The 21467-nt window shown below is 26.2% G+C and overlaps 1 protein-coding gene across 1 annotated transcript in view; it reads left to right on the forward strand.

Moving 5' to 3' along the window:
- LOC147804352 (uncharacterized) overlaps positions 1-21467 on the forward strand; it is a 45287-nt gene extending 23820 nt beyond the window's left edge. Inside the window, exons 6-7 of the mRNA XM_087151542.1 lie at positions 15806-15999; positions 16584-21467. Of these exons, the coding sequence (XP_087007668.1) occupies positions 15806-15999; positions 16584-17620 (1231 nt within the window). The 3' untranslated portion in view covers positions 17621-21467. The remainder of the gene's footprint in view (positions 1-15805; positions 16000-16583) is intronic.

Here is a 21467-nt window from a genome sequence, read left to right on the forward strand (position 1 = left end):
ACATATAGCGCTTTCAAAAACGGAAACTGAAATAACCAGAGTGTAAAATATTATGTGCTTATGCGCAACGTATTTTTTGTTAAATAATTTATTTATTATATATCGGTTTATAGATGGTAACGAGAAGAGTTTTGTGGTTGCTGTGGTGACTATTTAGAATGAAATTATTATTATTATAATTTATTTTTTTTGAGTGAGTGTGATATTTCTTTTTTGGAACTGCGATGCTGTAATTTTATTGTTTAGTTAATAAATCTTCCTTTTGTATTAAACGTGATAGTAGTTTCCTTAATTATTTGATTCGAAGTCCATTGAGTTTTATTTGAGGTCAGTTTATTTTGTATTTTGTGACATGAGAGAGCATTCTCACCAAATGTGATTTCTTCCGAAATTCAATGTTTTGTTTATGCAAGTTTTTCCATTGCAATTCACTTATTTCAATTTTTAATAGACTTAATTATAGCCAAAATTTTAACCTTTTTAAAGAGATATCAGTTTTAGAAATTTTATCTTAAGATTTTATACTATAGCACATTTCTAATAGGTTTAACGAATTACATGTCATTTATTTGAATTCAAATTTATTTTAATGACTTAGTATTTACTAAAAAGATGTAATTTTTTTTTAAAAAAAGAAGTTGTTATATGGATTTAAATGATTGTTTTGAATTCTTAGAATTTTGTGAATTTGCAATGTATCTAAGTTAGTAGCGAGCGAAGCGAGCTTGGTTTGCGAAGCAAACCATATAAGATTGCGTAGCAATTTTCCGGGGTTGGCGAGCGTCAGCGAGCAGGGGGCTCAGCCCACTAGTTAATTTTTTAAATTTTAATACTGAAACTATAAATACTGCCGATAGAGGAAGGAAAATAAGAGTTCTATGTGTTGTCTCTTTATTTTTTTCATGTACATTTATATGAAGTTTTTATGGTTACCAAAATGGATCATGCGATCCAAGAAAATCCAAATATCTCATCTTGTCTGTTTCTTTGCTTGAGAATAATAAAATGATAAATACATTAAATTAAATACGCATAAAAATTATTCCCATCACAATTATTATGATTTATCATTTCTTCAAAATGTGAATGTGTATAGTTCTGTCAATCAGCTGAATGAAATTTCGTTTTCCTTTTTAAAGACAACAGTTTCGATTTTTAAAACTATGTAAATTGAAACGGAACAAGATGAGGAAATAGCTAAACTTAAACTGCTTTAATATTCTTGAATTTCTCACTTTTTTTTTCTTTTTTGCAATTTAGAGTTTTATTAATATATTTATTTTAATCATTATAATCTCTACCGAAACCAATATTAAAGATAGTCTGGTATTATTATTAATGTTATATCTTTCATCTCAGAAATTCAGATCAATTCAAATTCATAGTAAAAAAAATTAACCTTTTTCTCATATTTTTTTTTAAAAATTCGACTACAATTTAAAATGTTAAAATATGTCCCAAAAATTTTATCTCATTCGTGATTGTTTTATTACGTAGGATTACATGACATAATATTATGCATTTATAAATTTCATGTCATTCTCATCAAAAACTTTAACAGACAAAATGTTCTTTTCAAAATAAAACTATATTTTTAAGACACTGTACATATTGGATTTAAGTAACTTTACTTTTACTTCAATGTATTACTTAAAGAAATTATGCTTATTTTTCAATTGAGACTTTTGAAAAAGGGAAAATACGTGATACATAAAAATGATATTTTGATACATGATTACTTCATATATTAATACTTCATATGTTTTAATTTTTACATTTTTTTAATATACATTTTAATATATAGTATTGTAATAAATAATGTATCAATCAACAGTCTCTCAGGGGTTAAATAATTTAATCAGTTAAAAATATCAGAAAAATTTTAAAGTATTTTAAAACAATACTTAGTCGAAAAAGCATTGTTTGATATTTTAACATCGATATACTATAAGTGTGTTTTAGACAACTTAAGAACAATTTTAAAACTATTTAATCTTTTACTGCACATTTGAATTGGATTTTTTCATAAAATATGTATATATATATACCTCTATTCGTCCTTCATAAACCTGTACATCCCGACAAAAAAAGAATTAAAATAACCAAATAAATAAACTATACCGAAAATACCAGTTTGGAAGAAAAAAATTTTAACTTTTCTAACATTACTAATTTTAGATTTGAAATCCCTTTATCCGAATATCGTAAGATCAAGCACTCGTATAAATGCCTAGCTAACAAAACAAAATTTCATAACGAGTTGTGATAAGAGGCGTATAAAAACTTAAGTACGACGTTTTAAATACAGTAGGTTGATGTCGTTATTCTTCAAATATAATAAAGAGAAAACGTTTTACTAATGAATTTAATAAAAAATAATTCCGTTTTGGTTATATTCCTTAATTTTTATTGCTAACTAATCATAACTGATATATTTAGAGAGATATATAATTTTCAGAAAACCACTGCATGATTGCATAATTTTCAGAAAACCACTCTTTTAGGCTTTTCTTCAAACTCTTGGGAGAATTACTTCACTGCACCCTGGTATTGCTGAAAAATAAAATATCGATAACAATTTTGATGAAATGGACAATCTTGATATTAAAACTTGTGCTATATTCGTTTGTATGTTATAAAAAAGGATGTGCAAATTGATTTTAAAAATGATTCAAAATAGACTTAATATTAGAACCATTAAAAAAATTCAGTTGACCAGAACTAAGTTTTGTTGAAACTAAAATTAGGTAAGATAAACGAAAGTTTATATTAAAACTTGATTAGTATGAATACTCTTTTATTCGTTGGAATCCTTTAGAAAGGAAAAGTGAGTACATATAATACATTTATTTGGTTTAAATTAACTCGCATGCGTCTGAAAAAATATATCCTTACAAACCTTTCTCAAACGATTTTTAAAAAATCACCAGTAATTTTAAAAAATATATCATAAAAGGAAGCTCTTATTTTACTAAGCATTCATTTAATCCCTTTACCTCACTTAATATGTGCATTGACATTTAGATTTTTATCAGATGTCACGTGACACTGATATGCTTGACACTGAGATGTTATTACACACAAAATGATCAAATTTAAATTAAATAATTGCCATTTTTGAAATATATAATTCTGTTGTTCTCTAATCCGGGCCGTTAATATATATTTTACGAATCCTTATAAGAAATAGAATAAAAAACGTGTACAGGGATCAAATTAATATTTAGGAGAGAAAGAACAAACACGCTGCTGAACTTTGATCAAAAATTTGATATAACGAGGTTAATTGGAGATGAAGGATTAAAATCATCTGAAATTATTTTTATCGAGACCTAAGATTTAAGGCGTCTGTGATCGAAAGTCAAGTACATTGCAAAAAAATCAACAGTTTTTTTTTTAGTTTTTTCGTAACTCAAAGAATATTTGGAAAGAGATTTTTTTTTCTTATCCAGATATATCAGATAACAGACATTTCAATAGAGTTGATATTTCGATATAACATACTAGAAAAAGTTATTAGCAAAATAATAAAATCATAGGAACTCGAGTACTTAAGTTTTCGAATTTTAACACTTATAGAAAGTTCATGTTTATTTCATCATTTTGATATTTTCGCCATTACAAATACAATACTATTTGCTCGAATTTTATTCAGATGTTGACAAAAGGCAAACCTAAGTAATGACCCATCAAATTTTCTAAAAGTAATGTAGAAGAGTCAGAAGGTGTAACAAGTTCTCATTTTTCACTTTAAAAAAATCGTAGGAACAGAGGAAGAAAATAAACCAGTTTATTGAATCAAAATATACAAGCAAGTTCAAAATTCCAAATTCTTGGAGTATCAGTTTTATAATAAAGCATTTACTCTGGTTTTTGAAGTGGTTAGTACTGGTATAAATGTTTTTTTTTTCTTTTCTTGCTTGAATAAAAGTTTGAGAAAACAATCAAATTTTACATTACACGTAAAGGGGAACCACGAAAATATCTTTCAGATTGCTTCAATCTAATTGTATGCAAATTGCACGCAATGCATTTTTTTTTTATAATGAATCATTTTTTTAGCATCTTTGAGAGAGTTCTTTGTGAATATAACGAGATGTTCATCATATTTTTGTAATTTTTAACTCAACCCGAATCAAAGTAACTCGCTTTTTAAGTATCGGAATAAAACCATATTTATGAAAGTTATAAAAATAAATAATTACAATCAAGACTAAATTGAAATTAAAATCATCAAATTTTAATCATTTAAAATCATCATTAAATCAAACGAAATTTATTTTCTGATTGCTTTTATTGGTATATAAAATAAAAATAACTTGCAATTTAAGTATCGGAGTAAAATTATATTTATGAAAGTTAAAAGATTAGTTTATTTTGATTAAGATTATATGAAAATGATAAAATTTTTCGTTTCACGCAAAGGAAAACCACGAAAATGTTTTATTTTAATTGCTTGGTGATAATAGGATCATTATCACCTCAATGAAAATATTTTTTATAAGAAGCCATTTTTTTTATTATTATTATCCTTAATAGATAGGGTACCATCTTTCTGAACCGAACGAAAAACTCAACCCAGAAATCAAAGTAAGTTGGATTTTAAGTATCGAAGTACAATTGCTATAAAAATAACTTACTTTAATTCAATTTATCAAATTCTGCATTACACGCTGAGGAAGACCACGAAAATCGCTTTTTATCGGTAATAAGATTCTTGCTAAATGTTTATTGTCTAGAAGAAATTATTTTTGAATAACCAATAACTTTTTTTTTCTTCCTTGTGAAGTTTATCATCTTTGTAAATGTAGCGAAACGCCCTTATTATTTTTAGTTTAATTCAGAAATCAAAGTTATTAACAATTTAAGTATCGGAATACAATCATATTCATGAAAGTTATAAGAATAGCTTGTTTTAATGAAGATTAAATTAAAATAATCATCTTTGCGTTACTTGCGATGGAAAACCTCTAAAAGTCTTTTAAATTGCTGAATGGTAATAGATTTCTAGCTAATTGTTGATTACCGCAATGAAATAATCAATATTTTATAATTATTTTATAATCAATAATTTTTTTTATCATCCTTGAAAAACAATCTGTCATCTTAGTGAATATTCTGAAACACTCTTCTTATATTAATATTTTTTTACACATCGCAGGAATCAAAATAATTAGCAATTTAAGTATCAGAATAAAAGCATATTTATAAAGCTATGGTAGTAACCAAATTCTGCGATACAAGCTAAGGAAAACAACTAAAACGTTTGTCAGGTTTTTATGATGGTTATAAGATTCCATCGTAAAATATTCATTACATCAATGAAATCATATTTTAATAATCAATCATTTTTTTTTAATCATCTTTGATATATAGCCTATCTAAGTAAATGTTGTGAACTGTTCTAAAAATTTTTTTGTATTTTTATACACAACGCAGATATCAAAGTTACTTTAATTTAAATACAGGAATAAAATTATATTTTGAAAGACTTTTTGAATGAAAATAATCAGAATTTACATTACGCACAAATGAAAACCATGAAAAAGTCTTAATAACAAACTAATTGAACGCTAGCAGACAATTATGAGACTTTATCTCGGCAATTATAATTTTCCAATTTATTGTTCTTCATGAAATTTAATATTTCGGGCAGCTTAGATTGCTCATAAAACTGTTCTTTATTTTATTTTAATTATTTTATTCTTTTTAGTTATTTTTTATATGTTTTTAATAAGCACTTAAATTGTTTTTTTTTTATTAATTTTATTTATTTCAAATATATGAATTTTAGAACAATATAAAAAACAATTTTTGAGAATATATTTATTTTGTCATTTTAAAAAAATGTGTTCAGATTTTTCTGGCATCGAGACAGAATGTTATTATTTATCAAAATGTTATTATTTATAAAAATCAAATAAAAAAAAAAAAAGAGTAGAGACCAGTGATGCCAAAGTTCACCCTGACATCCGTTTGGTATAGTGATTGATCTTTCTATCTTTGTCTGAGTATACACAAGCAAAGGATGGGATACAAGTGTCTATATTCATTGTTTACGAAGTACTTCGATTGGTTTGAATAAATTATCAAACTGAGCGTGCGCGTTAATAAAATTGCGCCAAACAAAAATGCTAAAAACGCCATTCTAGTAAACCTGACAAAACGATTAAGCGATAACGATGATGTAATCGACCAATCAAATGCCTCTATTTATTAAAAAGGCGGTCAGCCAAGCAACAGCCTCCAATTATCTCCGCTACCTTGGACATAAGCGAGCTATAAGCTGCAAATTGCAAAAAGCTCGAAAACAGATCGTCAAACATCATCATCAAAATGTGATTTTTATCAGGATCATAGACATAAAGGAGGAAGATGAATCACTTCACCTGCAGGGCGTCACGTTGAACTTGAACATTGTAGTCCGTGCTCTATGTTCGCGCCATCTAGTGACCATTTATATAACATTTTGCTCTCAATTATTTTTAAAGAATTATCAAAGAGCTTATGTTTGAAACATAACGATATAATGTAAATAAAATTTAAAAATTGAGTCTTCAACGATAGCAATGCTAAAAAAGATATTTATTTATAAGAAGCGACTGTGTGAAATATTATTTTATTAAATATTACATTTTCTAATTTATAGAATAAATAATTTTGTTGAATAATTAATAATTTTGTATAAATAATTTTGTTTATAGAATAAATAATTTTTGTTGAATTTTTTTTACTTGTTTGTAGATTTCAAAGAAAATAAATTGCGATTCTTTTCGTTCAAAAATAAAAAAACGTCCCAATATTGTAAAGTCAAATCATTACATTCATAAATCAAGGGATACAAAAAAAGTTTTTAGATTAAATAATCATTTGTATGAAAAATAAATACGTCTACAATAGTTCTAAAAAAAATTATTTTGAGTTGGCATTTTTGTAATTATACCTATTGATTTTATTTATAAGAAAATTAAAAAGCTATAATTAAAAGCTATTTTCTTGCATGAAATTTACACAATTCTCATATTTGGAATTAATTGCACTGCTTTATTATTTCAGTTTTAATGGTACTATTAGTAAATTCCTTTACTGTAACTATTTATTTTTATTACAACTAAATTGGAGTTTAACTTTTATTTTCGTTTCAATAATTGAAGATAAAACTTTATTTTGACCTAATATCAAGAAAAATAAATGCTTAATTGATAATAAAATCCATTTAAAAAGCTATTAAAATCATTTTTAACAAGGTATCATTCCTTACAATAAAAGGAAAACTTATATTTATTGTAATAAAGTATTAGTGCAACTAATAAAATTTCAAACTCTACACATACTATAAATAATAATAATGTATACATACTCATGCTTAAGAATCATTTGAGGCATGAGAATTTCACTATTCCTCCATCATGCTTTGTCAATAAAAACTAACTCAGCCGAAAGATTGAGCTATGATGTCTTGCTAATCAATAATTCAAGTTTATCAAATTGCCAAAGAAATAATCCAACCAAATGTTTAAATTATATTGGGTTTTTAAGCAATTATACTGAAACCCTAATGCAATTCAACATTTAGTTCTCAAAACTTCAGAAAATAAAGAGCTAATTGAAAATAAAATTTAAACTTCCAAACATGTAATAAGATTAACATTAAAATAAGTAGGTAAGTTTTAAAATTAAGAAAAATTTTAATATCGAAGTTTAAATAAATGCATTGAATCAATGCTAAATGTTAAAGCTTTTATATGTTTTTTTCTACCTTTATATCCTTCAAATTAAGTTCATAATTAAATAATTTTTAATTTATGTGACCTACAAAAAAAATTGTTCCATGTCTCCTTGATACAGTGTTAAATTAAATAACTATTTCAATTGAAAAAAAGAATTATAAAAATTTGACTTCTATAACTATATCTTTTAAAATTTCATAAAATAAAGTATGACTATTGAAAACTATATTGGCTAATTTCAAGCAGTTCTTATAAGTTAAGAAAAATATTAAAAATATTTAAACCCACAAACATCCTATTAAATTAATATTGAAAAAAACAAACAATTGCAAATTTAAGCTTTCAACAAAACATTACTTAGTTTGTTACAATAGAGAAATAAAACATATAAGCTCAGAAATAGTGCAGAAAAAATTGCATATGATAAATATTTGACTCAATTCTGTCTATTTGTTTGACTTAATCACATGAGTTTGAATAATACCAAAAGGTTACATGGCCCTGCATACAGGGTTAAAAATCCAAAATTAATGATATAAAATGATTTTTCTACTAAAAAGTAACTAAAATTAAATAATTATATTAAATATTATATGATTATTGAATACATACCTATATTTAAGATCAGGAAGTATCAAAAATTTCTAATCTTCCATACCAACCTTTTCAATAAGAACTCTCATTCAGCTAGAATATAATATATTCGGATTCACAATTACACTAGGCAATAAACTCTTGCTTCACTGTCCGTCATTTGGCCAAGAAGTAATCTAACCAAACGTTTGAACTGTATTGGATCTTTGCCATTTCACTTAAACCCAAATATAGTTCAACATTTAGTTTACGTTTGAATCTGTTAAAAATCTGAAAATGTAGCTTAAACGTACTGAGATTTTAAAAATAATTCTTAAGTAGAAACTAAAAAATAAATAATAAAAAAAAGATTAAATTTACATGAAAAAAATACTATGTAAAAATATAATAAAATATGGGACAAAATTACTAAAAAAATCTAGTAGTTTAAAAAAAAATATTTTAAAGAAATATTGAAATTTATTATATCATCTAAAGAATTCATTTTAGAATAAACTATAAATATTATTAAATACATACCAAAGTGAAACATCAAACAGGAAAGTAATTCTCATCACACTCTAGAAATTATAGCAAATAACAACCATACTAATTAATAATATCAAAGTTCCAGACATTAATACAAGCATGCATTGACAACAAAAATATTACAAAATACTTAAAAATAAATAACAAAGCTGCATGTAAACCTGTAACTTTTCGAGCTTCAGCTTGATGCAAAAATCACATGCAACATAAAATTAATTATTAATACATTTATATGTAAAAAAAATCCAGACGAAAAATTTTAAAGTTCTAGACATTAATAAAAACATGCATCAAAAAAGAAAATATTATAATTTTTTTTAAAAAGAAATAAATATATAACTTAAAATAACTGTACGTGTAGATATCAGTAAAAAGTTTCCAGGCTCAAGCCAGATGCTAAAATTAAATGCAACACAAAATTACTTATTATTAAATTTATGCAAAATAAAATCTTGATGAAAAATTTCAAATATTAATAAAAGCATATATTGAATAATAAAATATAAAAATTACATATAAATCTTTGTAAAAAGTTTCCAGGCTCCAGCCAGATGCTAAAATTACATGCAACACAAAATTAATTATTAATACATTTATGCATAATAGAAACTTGACGAAAAATTTCAAACATTAATAAAAGCATATATTGAAAAAGAAAATATCATAAAAGTAATTCTTAAAAGGCAAATAAAATAAATAAATAAACAAATAAAAGAAAAAAAAATGTAGGAATAAATCTGTGTAAATAGTTTCCAGAATCAGCCAGATGTTAAAATTACATGCAACACACAAACAGCTATTAAGTAACAAAGAACAATGCATGCAATTTCAATGAAAATCTTAGCACCAGCCTGGTATTAATAAAACATGCATCACAAAGGAAAATACTAAAAACAATAATCTTAGGAAATATTTTAAATACAGTCAGATATTAATGTGCATGCAACACAGAAACAATAAATTAATAACAGCTTTTATATGTAAAAAAAAGAGTCTTGAAGATGACACTAAAACTCAATGTAACAAGAGAGATTTTAAAAATCAAAAAGAAATCTTAAACTTAAAGAAAAATTTCCAGGCATCAGTCAGATTTAAATGCACGCACATCACATTCATTTCATTCTGCACATAAAGAAATTAATATTATCACACACACACACACACGAATACACATAAAAATAATATACATTGTAAAACATATATTTATCAAGGTTAAATAAAATACTTGCACAGGTTCAGTAACATAGACATTATCAGATCTGTCAACTTTTAAATGTTCTGTGGATGAATATTCCAAGTAGTAGTGAAAAGATAATAGAAATAATTACGTCAATTTGTCAATTACGGCATGATAATTAGAACAATATTTTTAATATTAAAGGTTATAATCACTATTGATTGATTTATTATTATGATTATTATCTGATTCAAAATACAAAAAAAAAAAAATACTGAAATACATAAAATAAGTATTTATTTTTAAGAGAGGGTTAACTTAATATATAATGTGAATTCATTTTAACAAATATGAAGAAACTTGAATTAACAGAAAATTGAAGTCAAAAGGTGTAATAAATTTAAACTTGTCAAAATCAAATTAATTAATTTAACAATTGAATTAACAAATGAACAGATTTATAATTTTGATATTTAACAAATAAATTTGTCAAATATCAAAATTACATTAAATAAATTAATACATAAATGAGGTAAAAATGCTGTGTTTTGAATATGAATGGATTAGGTTAATTTAAAATACATATAAAAAATATGAAATGAAATTACATTCAACAAGATTTACTGTTCTAGAAAAGTGGTATTAAAATTTAAACAGTTTAATAAATTATTGTATAATAAATATTAAATGGTAATGGACAGAATGTTTCATGCAGTCAGAACAATTTCAATTGTGATGTAATCACAAAATTTTTATGAAAACAACATTTTTCAACAACACATGTTTACAAAAAAGTTAATAAAAATTTTTCAACACTCAGCAGAACATAGAACCAGAGAATATAAATATTTTAACGAAAGAAGTTTACAAGGATAAAATCATAACAGCCATTACCTGATATTATCCTTTAAGAAAAGGCAATATAAAGAAAGCAAATTCATACTTAACCAATTCAAGTGATAAATCTGATATTGTACAGAAAGAATGAAAGCCCTAGCAATGAAATAAATTATATTAAATGAGCTATTAACTTCTAACATTCTGTGAAGTTATTAAGTTTTATTATTTTTATTATATAAGTTAGTACAATTAATAGTAAATTAAATATAATTACTGAATTTTAATTAATTTAAGCTATTATACATACAAAAATATTCATTTACATACAAATGTTTTAATTTAAATAATATTTATTTTATGTGCATAGTATGTATTTTCCTTAATTAATCACTTCTTCGTTATTTTAATTTTGAATCTCTGATCAGTTTATCATCATACGTAATATATTTGTTATATTGCATTTTTCAATTTTAAATTATATTATATATATATCGTATTGTATTTATCGTCAATATATATATTTTATTTTTCAAAGAAATTTATCACAAAACAATCATTGCAAAATTTTAAACAATAGCTTCGTTTCATCTCCAAATGCGATACAATTAGTATAAACAGTTTTGAAATCGAAACTACATAATGATTAATGATCATCAATTCATGACGTATGTACTATATCAATATATAACGTATAATCATAACTTATATACATATTTAAATAGCACGTGCACATACCTTTGATGCTTGAAAAAGGCTGGGTACCTTCTTCCCATCTTTTATTGCTTCTCTTCGTTGTTTCACATACCCGGTATTGCATCCTGTAGAAAAACACACTCTTGGCATTTTAAAATTGTGAATTTTAATTCACAATTCAAAAAAAAAAATCAATTAATACAGAAAATATTTAGTATCCAGCGACTATTCAACGCTAACGCATGGAAAGAATGTATGGAATGCACTTTTTCTGATCCCTGAGAAGTAATCAGCGCCACTTTTTGAGCAACAAACCGGTTTACAAATGGCCAGCTGCTTTTCAGACTTCCGGAGGGGAAAGTAAACTGTCCTTATCCCCTATTGTAGTCCCTGATCAGGATGAAATGAATTAAATAGTTTAAAAAACTATATAATTGTCCATAAGTATTTAAGTAATGTAATTAAATTTATAGCAGATTTTGTGAAGTACCCCTTGTTTTTCACTGATTGCTTCGGTAAGGAATGTGAATCAAGAAAGGTAAAATTATGTTATATTACAGTGAAAACCTTAGGGGGGATATTTGTAAGTGGCTTTTGTTTAGAGAGCTATTTTTGACTATCTCTAAAAGATATCAAGGACCTCATGTTGCAGTCAAGAGTAAACTAAAAACTATGCTATCAATTATTAATTTTTAGAGTGGATAGTTAAATTAAAATTAGAAAAAAGTCATTTCAGATTAAACAAACCTCTTCTCTTGGCTTAGTATAGGGGACCCCTAGTAAATGAATTTTTATGTTCAGAAATAAAAGCAAACCAAAATCATAATTGTTTATTAGACCAAATTGTTAAACCAAAAACATAATTGTTTATTAGACCAAATTGTTAAACCAAAAACATAATTGTTTATTAGACCAAATTGTTAAACCAAAAACGTAATTGTTTATTTATTTAAAATAGTTCTATCTTTTATTATTTATAAATATTTTTGTACGTAATTATGTTGTAGAATCAAAAAGTTTCCTGAGTAGGTCAATTACAAATTAAAAATGAAACAATAATTTTATTTCTTCAAAGTACTTTCCTCCTGTATTCGCACACTTTTTCTGACATTGCTTATCAATTTAATGCATACAACGCTTTGGTTTCTTGCAAGAATCAGAAATCTAGTTTAAGCTGTTTAACTTAATTTAAGCTATTTTATAAGAACACGCTAGCAACATAACGATTTAACTTCTGAGGATCTTTGTCTATGCTAACGTTGTTGCTACACTGATAAAGGCGATTTTGATTTCGTCTTCGCTGATGAATTTTATATCAGATAATGTGAGTAATTTGTCAAATCACTCCAACAAGAATTTAAGTGTAAAATAAAAGGAAGAATAGATAAATCATGAAATGCATTAGTCCTGTTTTTTAAGTAAACATCGCTGAACTTAAAGATATGTTAAAAAGAAGAAGAAAATTACTTATCAACAAGTTCTTGTAGAAAAAAAAAAAGGATTAAGAAAAATAAGCAAAATTTTGATAAAAAAAAAAGCATGAAAATGCTTTTAATACTAAAATAAAAACTGTAATACGAAGTAATGATGAGATGCTTGCTTTAAAATTTTGATGAATTCAACAGATGATTCACTTTGGAAATATGAACTCAGATTAAAAATGCATTTGGATACTTATTAGAATGCAATTAGAAATTACTTCTTACTTTAAATAATATACGAGAATTGATTTTATGATTAAAAAAATTATTAAATTCATTTTTGAGAAAGCAAAACTTTAATTCTTTAGAACTACTTCAAGAATCCAATGAATGCACAAAATGTATATTTTATATCCAAATACAAATTATATGTTTTCAACCATTTTGTTTTCAAACTGTATTGGAATGAAACAACAATTTTTGTTGACTCTTTAGGTAGTCACAAATTATATTATAATATGACTTGCAATATACAGGTTAAAAATATAAAATATGAGTTATGAATAAAATGATGATTAAACATAAATACAAAATAAATATTTTTATTACTATAATTATTATTTTGTAGAAAAAGGTTGGACAAAGGAATTTTTTGCATTAATTAATTTTTCTTTTCTTATTTTTCGTTTTGACTCTGAAATTGAGACTTTTAATGTGATTGCTAAAACATTTATGTTAAATATTTTTAGCAATGGTAAATGCTTATATATATGTATGTATATCAGGATTAATGTTAAACTATAAAATTTACTACCATTTTTAATCTGCAATGAAAATCTTCTGATGAATTGAAAGATGTTGGGAGGTACATTTTTAAAAAAAAAAAAATACTAACTTTAAAGAAATAGCGTATATAAATATTTAGTCATTATTCTCAAAGTAAATTTGTACTCAGAATATTTCAAAGTTCGTGTCCATGAGTTTAGTGTGAGGCAATAATATGTTTTGCGACCAAAATTCACAACTGCACATAAAGAAAAATAAAAAGGAGAAAAGTTTTTCTTTTTTTCTCTCTCTCTCCTTTGTTTTCAATTTTCCTCAAAATAAAGTAATAAAATGGAGCAAGAATAAATGTTGTAAATTTTAAATTTTCCTGGTTCTTTTTTTTATTATTTTTAAATCATGTAACTGCTATAATAATGAGAAGCTATTCACTTAACTTAATCAAATATTTCCTATATTTCTCGTCACATCTTTGATTTTTTGCATGGATTTTTGCTATCTCAAAATGAAACTTTTGTAAAGTCACTAAAACAACTTTCAAGTTTACTTGATTCAATATGTTGCTAATTTCAAAGGAAGTTGTTACCTTTTAACTCATGGCTACACACTGGTGTTTTATAAAAATAATGTATGACAGTAAAAATGGATTAATCAAAGTAGTCTTGTTTGTTGCACTGTCTTGTCAAATTTGAATACTGATTAACGCAAATGAATCAGAAAACTAACATAAAAGAGTCACAAGAGAGGATGGGGAAAAAAAGAAAAGGAGAAATGCACTGGAAAAAGATAACTGTTAAGAAAATTTCTCGTAAAAAGCATACCATAAACTATGTAAATTTAAGGACTGATTCGATGTGATCTAACATTTTCGAAATTAAAAAAAAAATTTGCAAAAGCTAGAAAGTACTTATTTTTTAGAGTACAATTTGTGGAAAAAATATTAATTGTATAATATTAGATCCGTAGGTGGAGGGAGAAGTCAAAACAGAGGACTGTATGGAATAGAATTGTGAAACAGGCTAGGGTTCGCAAAAGGCTGTAGAGCTATACAAGAAGAAGAAATCCCTATAAAATAAGTGTAATTATAGATATTTAGAAATATTTTAGAGCTGCTGAAGAGTGAGTCTGTCAAATAGCTTGAAGGGAGGACATTTCCTATCCGTAAACTTTAAATTAATCCTTATGCATTAATTAAATTTTTAAAAAAATATATCTAATATCTTTCAAATACTAACATTTCTTTCAATGTTTAATTGTATTAAATTTTGATGCATCATCCTGAATTCTAGCAGCAGTTAAATCCATATAATTACTAACAAGGTGATATTTCCTGGTGGTTCCTTTTGGTGTTCTTTTATTTTCTTTGTTTCTTCTAACCAATAAAAGAGGGACCCATACACAATTTTACAATCATTTGAGTTTCATCACTATGTAACGCAAATAAAATGCAATCAAAGAATCGGGATTTTTCTTATATTATCGGACAATTCTTAAAACGTCTACTAAATACCATCATTAACCAGCAAACAATATTCTTCTCTGCATCTCAATGTAATATGCGGGTGTAACACCAGTCCATCAGGTGACTAACGCAGACAGAGGGGGGTGGTAGACAGAAGACAGCAGAATTGTGCTGACTATAGTGCTAATTAACAAACCGCCTTGAAATCATTTTGAGCTTTAAGACAGAAGCTGACACACGAGTGATAGTGAGAAAAAGGATTCTCTTCCGGAGGATTTCGACGTGTCCTTTGAATTGCCACAGAAAGAATGGTCGATGACATCAGAAGAGCTAAATGAACATTTTCTAAACTTTATTAAGGAGAATTTAAATAAAAAATTGGAAGTTCCGAAACTGAATGAGGTAACAAAAAAATGTCCTCACGTATAACGATCTTGTTAACAGGCAAAATGAGGTCGTGGGCCTACACGAAAGTGCAAGATGAAGCGCAGATCGCCTTAAAACAATTAATTCAGAAACGCGCAGAAATACTATTCGGAAATTGCAAAGAGTAACATGCAAGATGGAGCTCCTAAAGTGGGGTCCTCCTACAGCGTCCGACAGTTGTTTGTACTCCAGAAGAGACGGAAAAATCTCTTAAAGCTCATATTAATCCAAAAGAAATCCAAGCTGGTGTCATAGGTATTAGAAGAATTGAAGAAGGTGGAGTAGTAATCAAAGTGGTATCCAAAAGAGGCACGAAAATAATCAAAGATGAAATTGTAGAAAAACGTTTCTCATAAGATTACTTTAATTTTTATTTAATTTACACTTTTTTCTTCTTCTTTTTTTTAATCGTGAAGATATTTTTTTTATAACCAATGTTAAAGATATTCATTGAAATTTTTTGTTCAAAGTTATTGGATTTTTCAGCTTAGAAATCCGTAGCAATTAAAACTCATTGTCATGACAAATCATTAAAAAGAATTTTTTTTTAAAATAGCAAAACAGCTTTCATTTTTTCTCACTTTTCATTTTGAAATATTAAACAAAACTATTTCTTTTTGTCGTTCTCTCTGATCAGAAGTTACAATAGGCCAAATATTCAAAATTCAATTCTTTTCAAAATATAGCTATATTTTTAAGGGCCCTGTCCTTCTTTGAGTAAAGCTGATAAAAAAATCTATGTGCCGATAGTATTTCCATCATTCAATATGCAGTTTTATGCAACTTGTTACAAAATTTAGTTCATAAACATATTTTATAATATGCAATTAAATTTATTATTATTCATTAATTAAAAATGTGCTTTCAGAGCTTTTTCCAAACTTTACATTTCTTTTCCTTTTGCTTTCAGATCCTTCTGCATCCATAAGTATTTCCATCATTCATTCAACAGAGAAAAATTCTCAAAAATTTCTATTCAAGTGAAAGTGTAATAAGTGTATTTTGCTACACACAAATAATACAAAGTGAAAGAATATCTATCTCAATGAGCAACAACTTACTTACGCTTGAAGTTCATGCTGATGAAAAACCTTCTTCTTCTAAAGTATGTACTAAGCGTTTTTGGCAGAAGCAAGATTTAGATGCTCACAGACCTGTTCATACTAGTGAGAAACCTTATTCTTGTAGTTTATGTAACACTTGTTTTGGAAGGTCTTCCAGTCTGGCTAGGCACAGTCGTGTTCATACGGGTGATAAACCTTTTTCTTGTAGTATATGTGATAAGAGTTTTTCACGTAATACTCATCTGGCTAGGCACAAGCTTGTTCATACTGGTGAGAAACCTTATTCTTGTAGTATATGTAATAAGAGTTTTTTACAGAAAATACATCTAAATAACCACAGTCTCAATCATACTGGTGAGAAACCTTACTCTTGTGACTTATGTAATAGGAGTTTTTTACGTCGTTCTAATCTGATGCAGCACAGTCGTGTTCATACTGGTGAAAAGCCTTTTTCTTGTAGTATATGTAATAAGACTTTTTCATATCATAGTGATGTGATTAGGCACAGCCGTATTCATACTGGTGAGAAACCTTTTTCTTGTAGTATATGTAATAAGACTTTTTCGTCTCATAGTGATCTCATTAGGCACAGCCGTGTTCATACTGGTGAGAAACCTTTTTCTTGTAGTGTGTGTAATAAGACTTTTTCACATCATTGTAATCTGATTAAGCACAGTCGCTCTCATACTGGTGAGAAACCTTTTTCTTGTAGTATATGTAATAAAACTTCTTCACATTGTGGTGATCTGATTAAGCACAGCCGTGTTCATACTGGTGAGAAACCTTTTTCTTGTAGTATATGTCATAAAACTTTTTCATATTGTGGTGATCTGACTAAGCACAGTCATGTTCATACTGAGAAGAAATCTTTTTCTTGTAAGGTGACCTGGGGTAATTCCTGATCAAAAAATGCAAACATCTATTTTGTGAAAAAACTATTCAAAATAGAATTTTAATATTTATTGGAAGTTTGACGCTATATGAGATGAGTGCTATGCCACCTTCTTTTGTTTGAAATTCTAATTAGAACTTAAAAGATTTTAAATTTTTAGAGATCAGGAATGAGGAACCTGCATGCGACGGGTAATCGCAAAATGTTGATTATTTTAAATAGTCTATATCTTAAAACTCCCGAAAATCAATTCAGAATTTTAAAAAACTGACCCGAATTTTAAAAAAACTTAACTTAAAATTAGCCTAAAACGAAACTAACTTCACGTGACACAAAATGAGGCTGGGTTTGCTATGACGACAAAGTATAGTAACTCAGCGAAGGGGAGGAGTTAAACCAAAGCTTTCTATGGAGAAAAGTGTTACAAAGGCATTTTAATTTTAATTGCATTTTTGAAAAAATTGTTTTTATTTCATGTTTATGTCATACATATAGTTTAAATATACTTTAGTGTATATCAGTTTCATCCTCCCACTTGAGAAACTTTTTGTGGGCACCTTTTAGCATAATGAAATAAAATTAAGGAATGAAAAAATAAATGTTGAAACTACTTTTTTTTCAATAACTTTTGAAATAAATTAATTTTTCTTTATTGATACTGATTCATTTTTATTTAGATTTGTTTATATATAAAAGCTTGAACTGCATTGAAATTTTTATTTAATAAGTTGATCTCAACTAGAGGGAATGGAATGAATGGTATATGACCTGGAATTGTAAATTTTCAGATAAATAAAATTTTTTTAAAACTTTTTAATTATTAACTTCTAAATTATTTTCTTGAATTATTATTTTATTTATTTATTTTGTTGAAGAAATTATTGTAATGCTAAACCCATATAATTTTATATTTTAACTTTCATAACTTTTTCTTTCTAGGTAAAATTAATTAATTATTTTTTAACTGAAAACCCTTCTGCATAATGAAATAAAATTGAGGAATGAAAAAATCAATGTTGAAACTATTTTTTTAATAACTTTTGAAATAAATTCATTTCTTTTTATTTATACTGATTCATTTTTATTTATATTTGTCTATATATAAAAGTTTGAACTGTTTTTATTTAATGAGTTGATCCCAATTAGAGGGAATGAAATGCATGATATATGACCTGAAATTATAAGTTTTTAGGTAAATAAAAATTTTTAAAAAAATTCTTTTTTATTATTAACATCTAAAATATTTTCTAGAAATTTTTTTTTTATTTATTTCTTTTTTTGAAGAAATGTAAATAATGCTAAACCCCTATTATTTTTTATTTTAACTTTGATAATTTTTCTTTTAAATAAAATTATTTTTTTTTTTATTTATTTATTTTTTTGAAGAAATGTAAATAATGCTAAACCCCTATTATTTTTTATTTTAACTTTCATAATTTTTTCTTTAAAATAAAATTATTTTTTACTTTAAGAAAAGAAACCTGTACACCACTTTCCTCTAAGAATAAAATCTTTTCATTTTGAAGAATTGAAAAAAAAAGAAAGGAAGTGATCTGAACAACATTTCATAAACATTTTAATTCAGTTTAATGATTTATTCAATCAGAGAAGCTTATCAATCAGAAAAACAATCTTATAAAATTAAATTATAAATAAGTTAGTTACTGTAAAATCGTCTTAACAATAGTATAATGCAGATGTTGCAAACAATTTTCTAGTTCTTTTTTTTTTTTTTTTCATCGCGTTTGATAGCTTTGCTCCAAATTTGTATTTTTTCTCCTTTGGTACACTAAAAAATAATTTATTTGGCATGTTTAACCTAAAACTATTGCACATGGTACAATGCAACTCTTGTAGTTTTAGCTTGGAGCCATTTTTCAGAATTTATACTCAGCGCAACATATGCTTTCGAAACATGATGGGAGTCGTGGCTGTATTATGTATTGACATCATCAGAGCGGATGGAAAAACTAGGCGCGATTTAGGGGGCGGGGCTAATCGAGCAATTTTAACTATTAATAACAAAATAACTAGTTATCGCACCGGTCTGAAATTGGTGTCTATCTTTATTAAAAGGCATGATGTTTCATTTTAAAACACAAGAAAAAAACATGCAGGTTCCTCATTACCCCTGGTCTTGATCATTTCTGGGGTAATTCCTGATCACTTCTGGGGTAATTACTGATCACCAGTTTTCATTGTAAAGTGGCTGTTTAAAAATAATTATATAATGGTAATTAACAAATAAGACATCAAGATCAAACAAATAAACCAAAAAGATATATTTAAGCAGCTAATAAAACAATTTATTTAAAAGCAAGAAGAAAGATTAACACTTTAAATTTTCAAAAATCTTTGCATCGTGCCATACATTTTAGGCAATCAGCCAACTCATTCTCATGTTCGGCTGAAATATAAGAGAGTTCCCACAGGAGTTACTTATGCTGGATTTTTTTAACTTCTTGAAGGGAAAGTGTAAAATTAAGTAAGGTATGTCAACAGCACTGGCAGCAGCTCTCACACTGAAATTTTCATTTTCAATCATTAAAAGAAATTCACTAATTTTGCTTTCTAGAAGCTTAGTATCCTTTTTAGGCTTATAATTTCTCACCATATTTATGCTAGGCTAATTTATAAACTTAAAAATTATTCTAACAATTATACTAGGCTAATTTATAAACTTAAAAATTATTCTAACAATGTACACACTTAAAATTAAGATAGAAGCAAGGTAAGACAAACCAAAAATGGTGCAAATCAGAATACAGTCTTGTATACTGTTAAAAAAAAATTTTGTGATGACAGTTAAAATATATTTTATGGTTGTTCCTCTTAATAAATATGAACTGTTATTTAAGAAAAGACAATCAGCTATTTATTAGCTATTTTATATACTATTTATAAGAAGAAATGACAATGATCAGGAATTACCATAGTGATCAATAATTACCCCATCTGTAGGGGGCAATATTTGATATAGTTTCCTATAATCAATTATAATGTTTACAGTAGATGTGAAACAATTAAACAAAAGCTTGCACTACTTTTATATCAAAGAAAAAGAAAGTAACTCAAAATATTTATTATTAAGAGAAGGAGGGAGATCTTTGCAGAAATGTGCACATTTTGAAGCCCATCTTTGAAATGGAAAATACAGAAAGCGGTTTAAAAGATACTTATTTTGTTAGATTAAACAAAAAAACTATTATTAAGTAAATGTAGTTATACTTTAGTAAAGTGTACAAGCATTCTTGTCCATGTCTCAAATTTTTAAAAAAAATGTTTTTTTTAAAAATAAAACTTAGGTGATCATTATTTACCCCAGAAACAGAGTGATCGTGAATTACCCCGGGTCACCCTAATGTATGTAATAAAAGTTTTTCACACAAACGCTCTCTGACTAGGCATAGCCATGTTCATACTGTAGAGAAATCTAATTCTTAAAGTACATGTAATATAAGTTTCTCTCATCATAGTTGGCTAAGCGCAAACATTTTCATACAGGTGAAAAACCGCTTTTTTGTAGCTTATGTAATAAATTAGTTTCACAGAACTGCCATCTGACTGAGCAAATATTTATGTAAGTTTGCCAACCTGTTTTTTTTCCCTGTTATTACTACCACTGTTATTATAATTTTACACCTATTTTTTTTCTCAAATTATTGTACCATTTTACCCTATTAATATTGTTTTTTTTATAAAACTTTTTTTACCAAATAATTTTAAGTACATTTTTGAAATTTTCCTAATGTGCTATTGTATTAAATTAAAAAAAGATATTTTAACATAACATATTCTTTGAATTTGTGTGTGTGCTTTTTTTTATGGTTCTTGTAATAAATGTAATAGTTTTTTCA

Source organism: Parasteatoda tepidariorum, chromosome 9 (genome assembly GCF_982258835.1).
Source record: "Parasteatoda tepidariorum strain Cologne lab strain chromosome 9, Ptep-v5.0, whole genome shotgun sequence".
Lineage (NCBI taxonomy): Eukaryota > Metazoa > Arthropoda > Arachnida > Araneae > Theridiidae > Parasteatoda > Parasteatoda tepidariorum.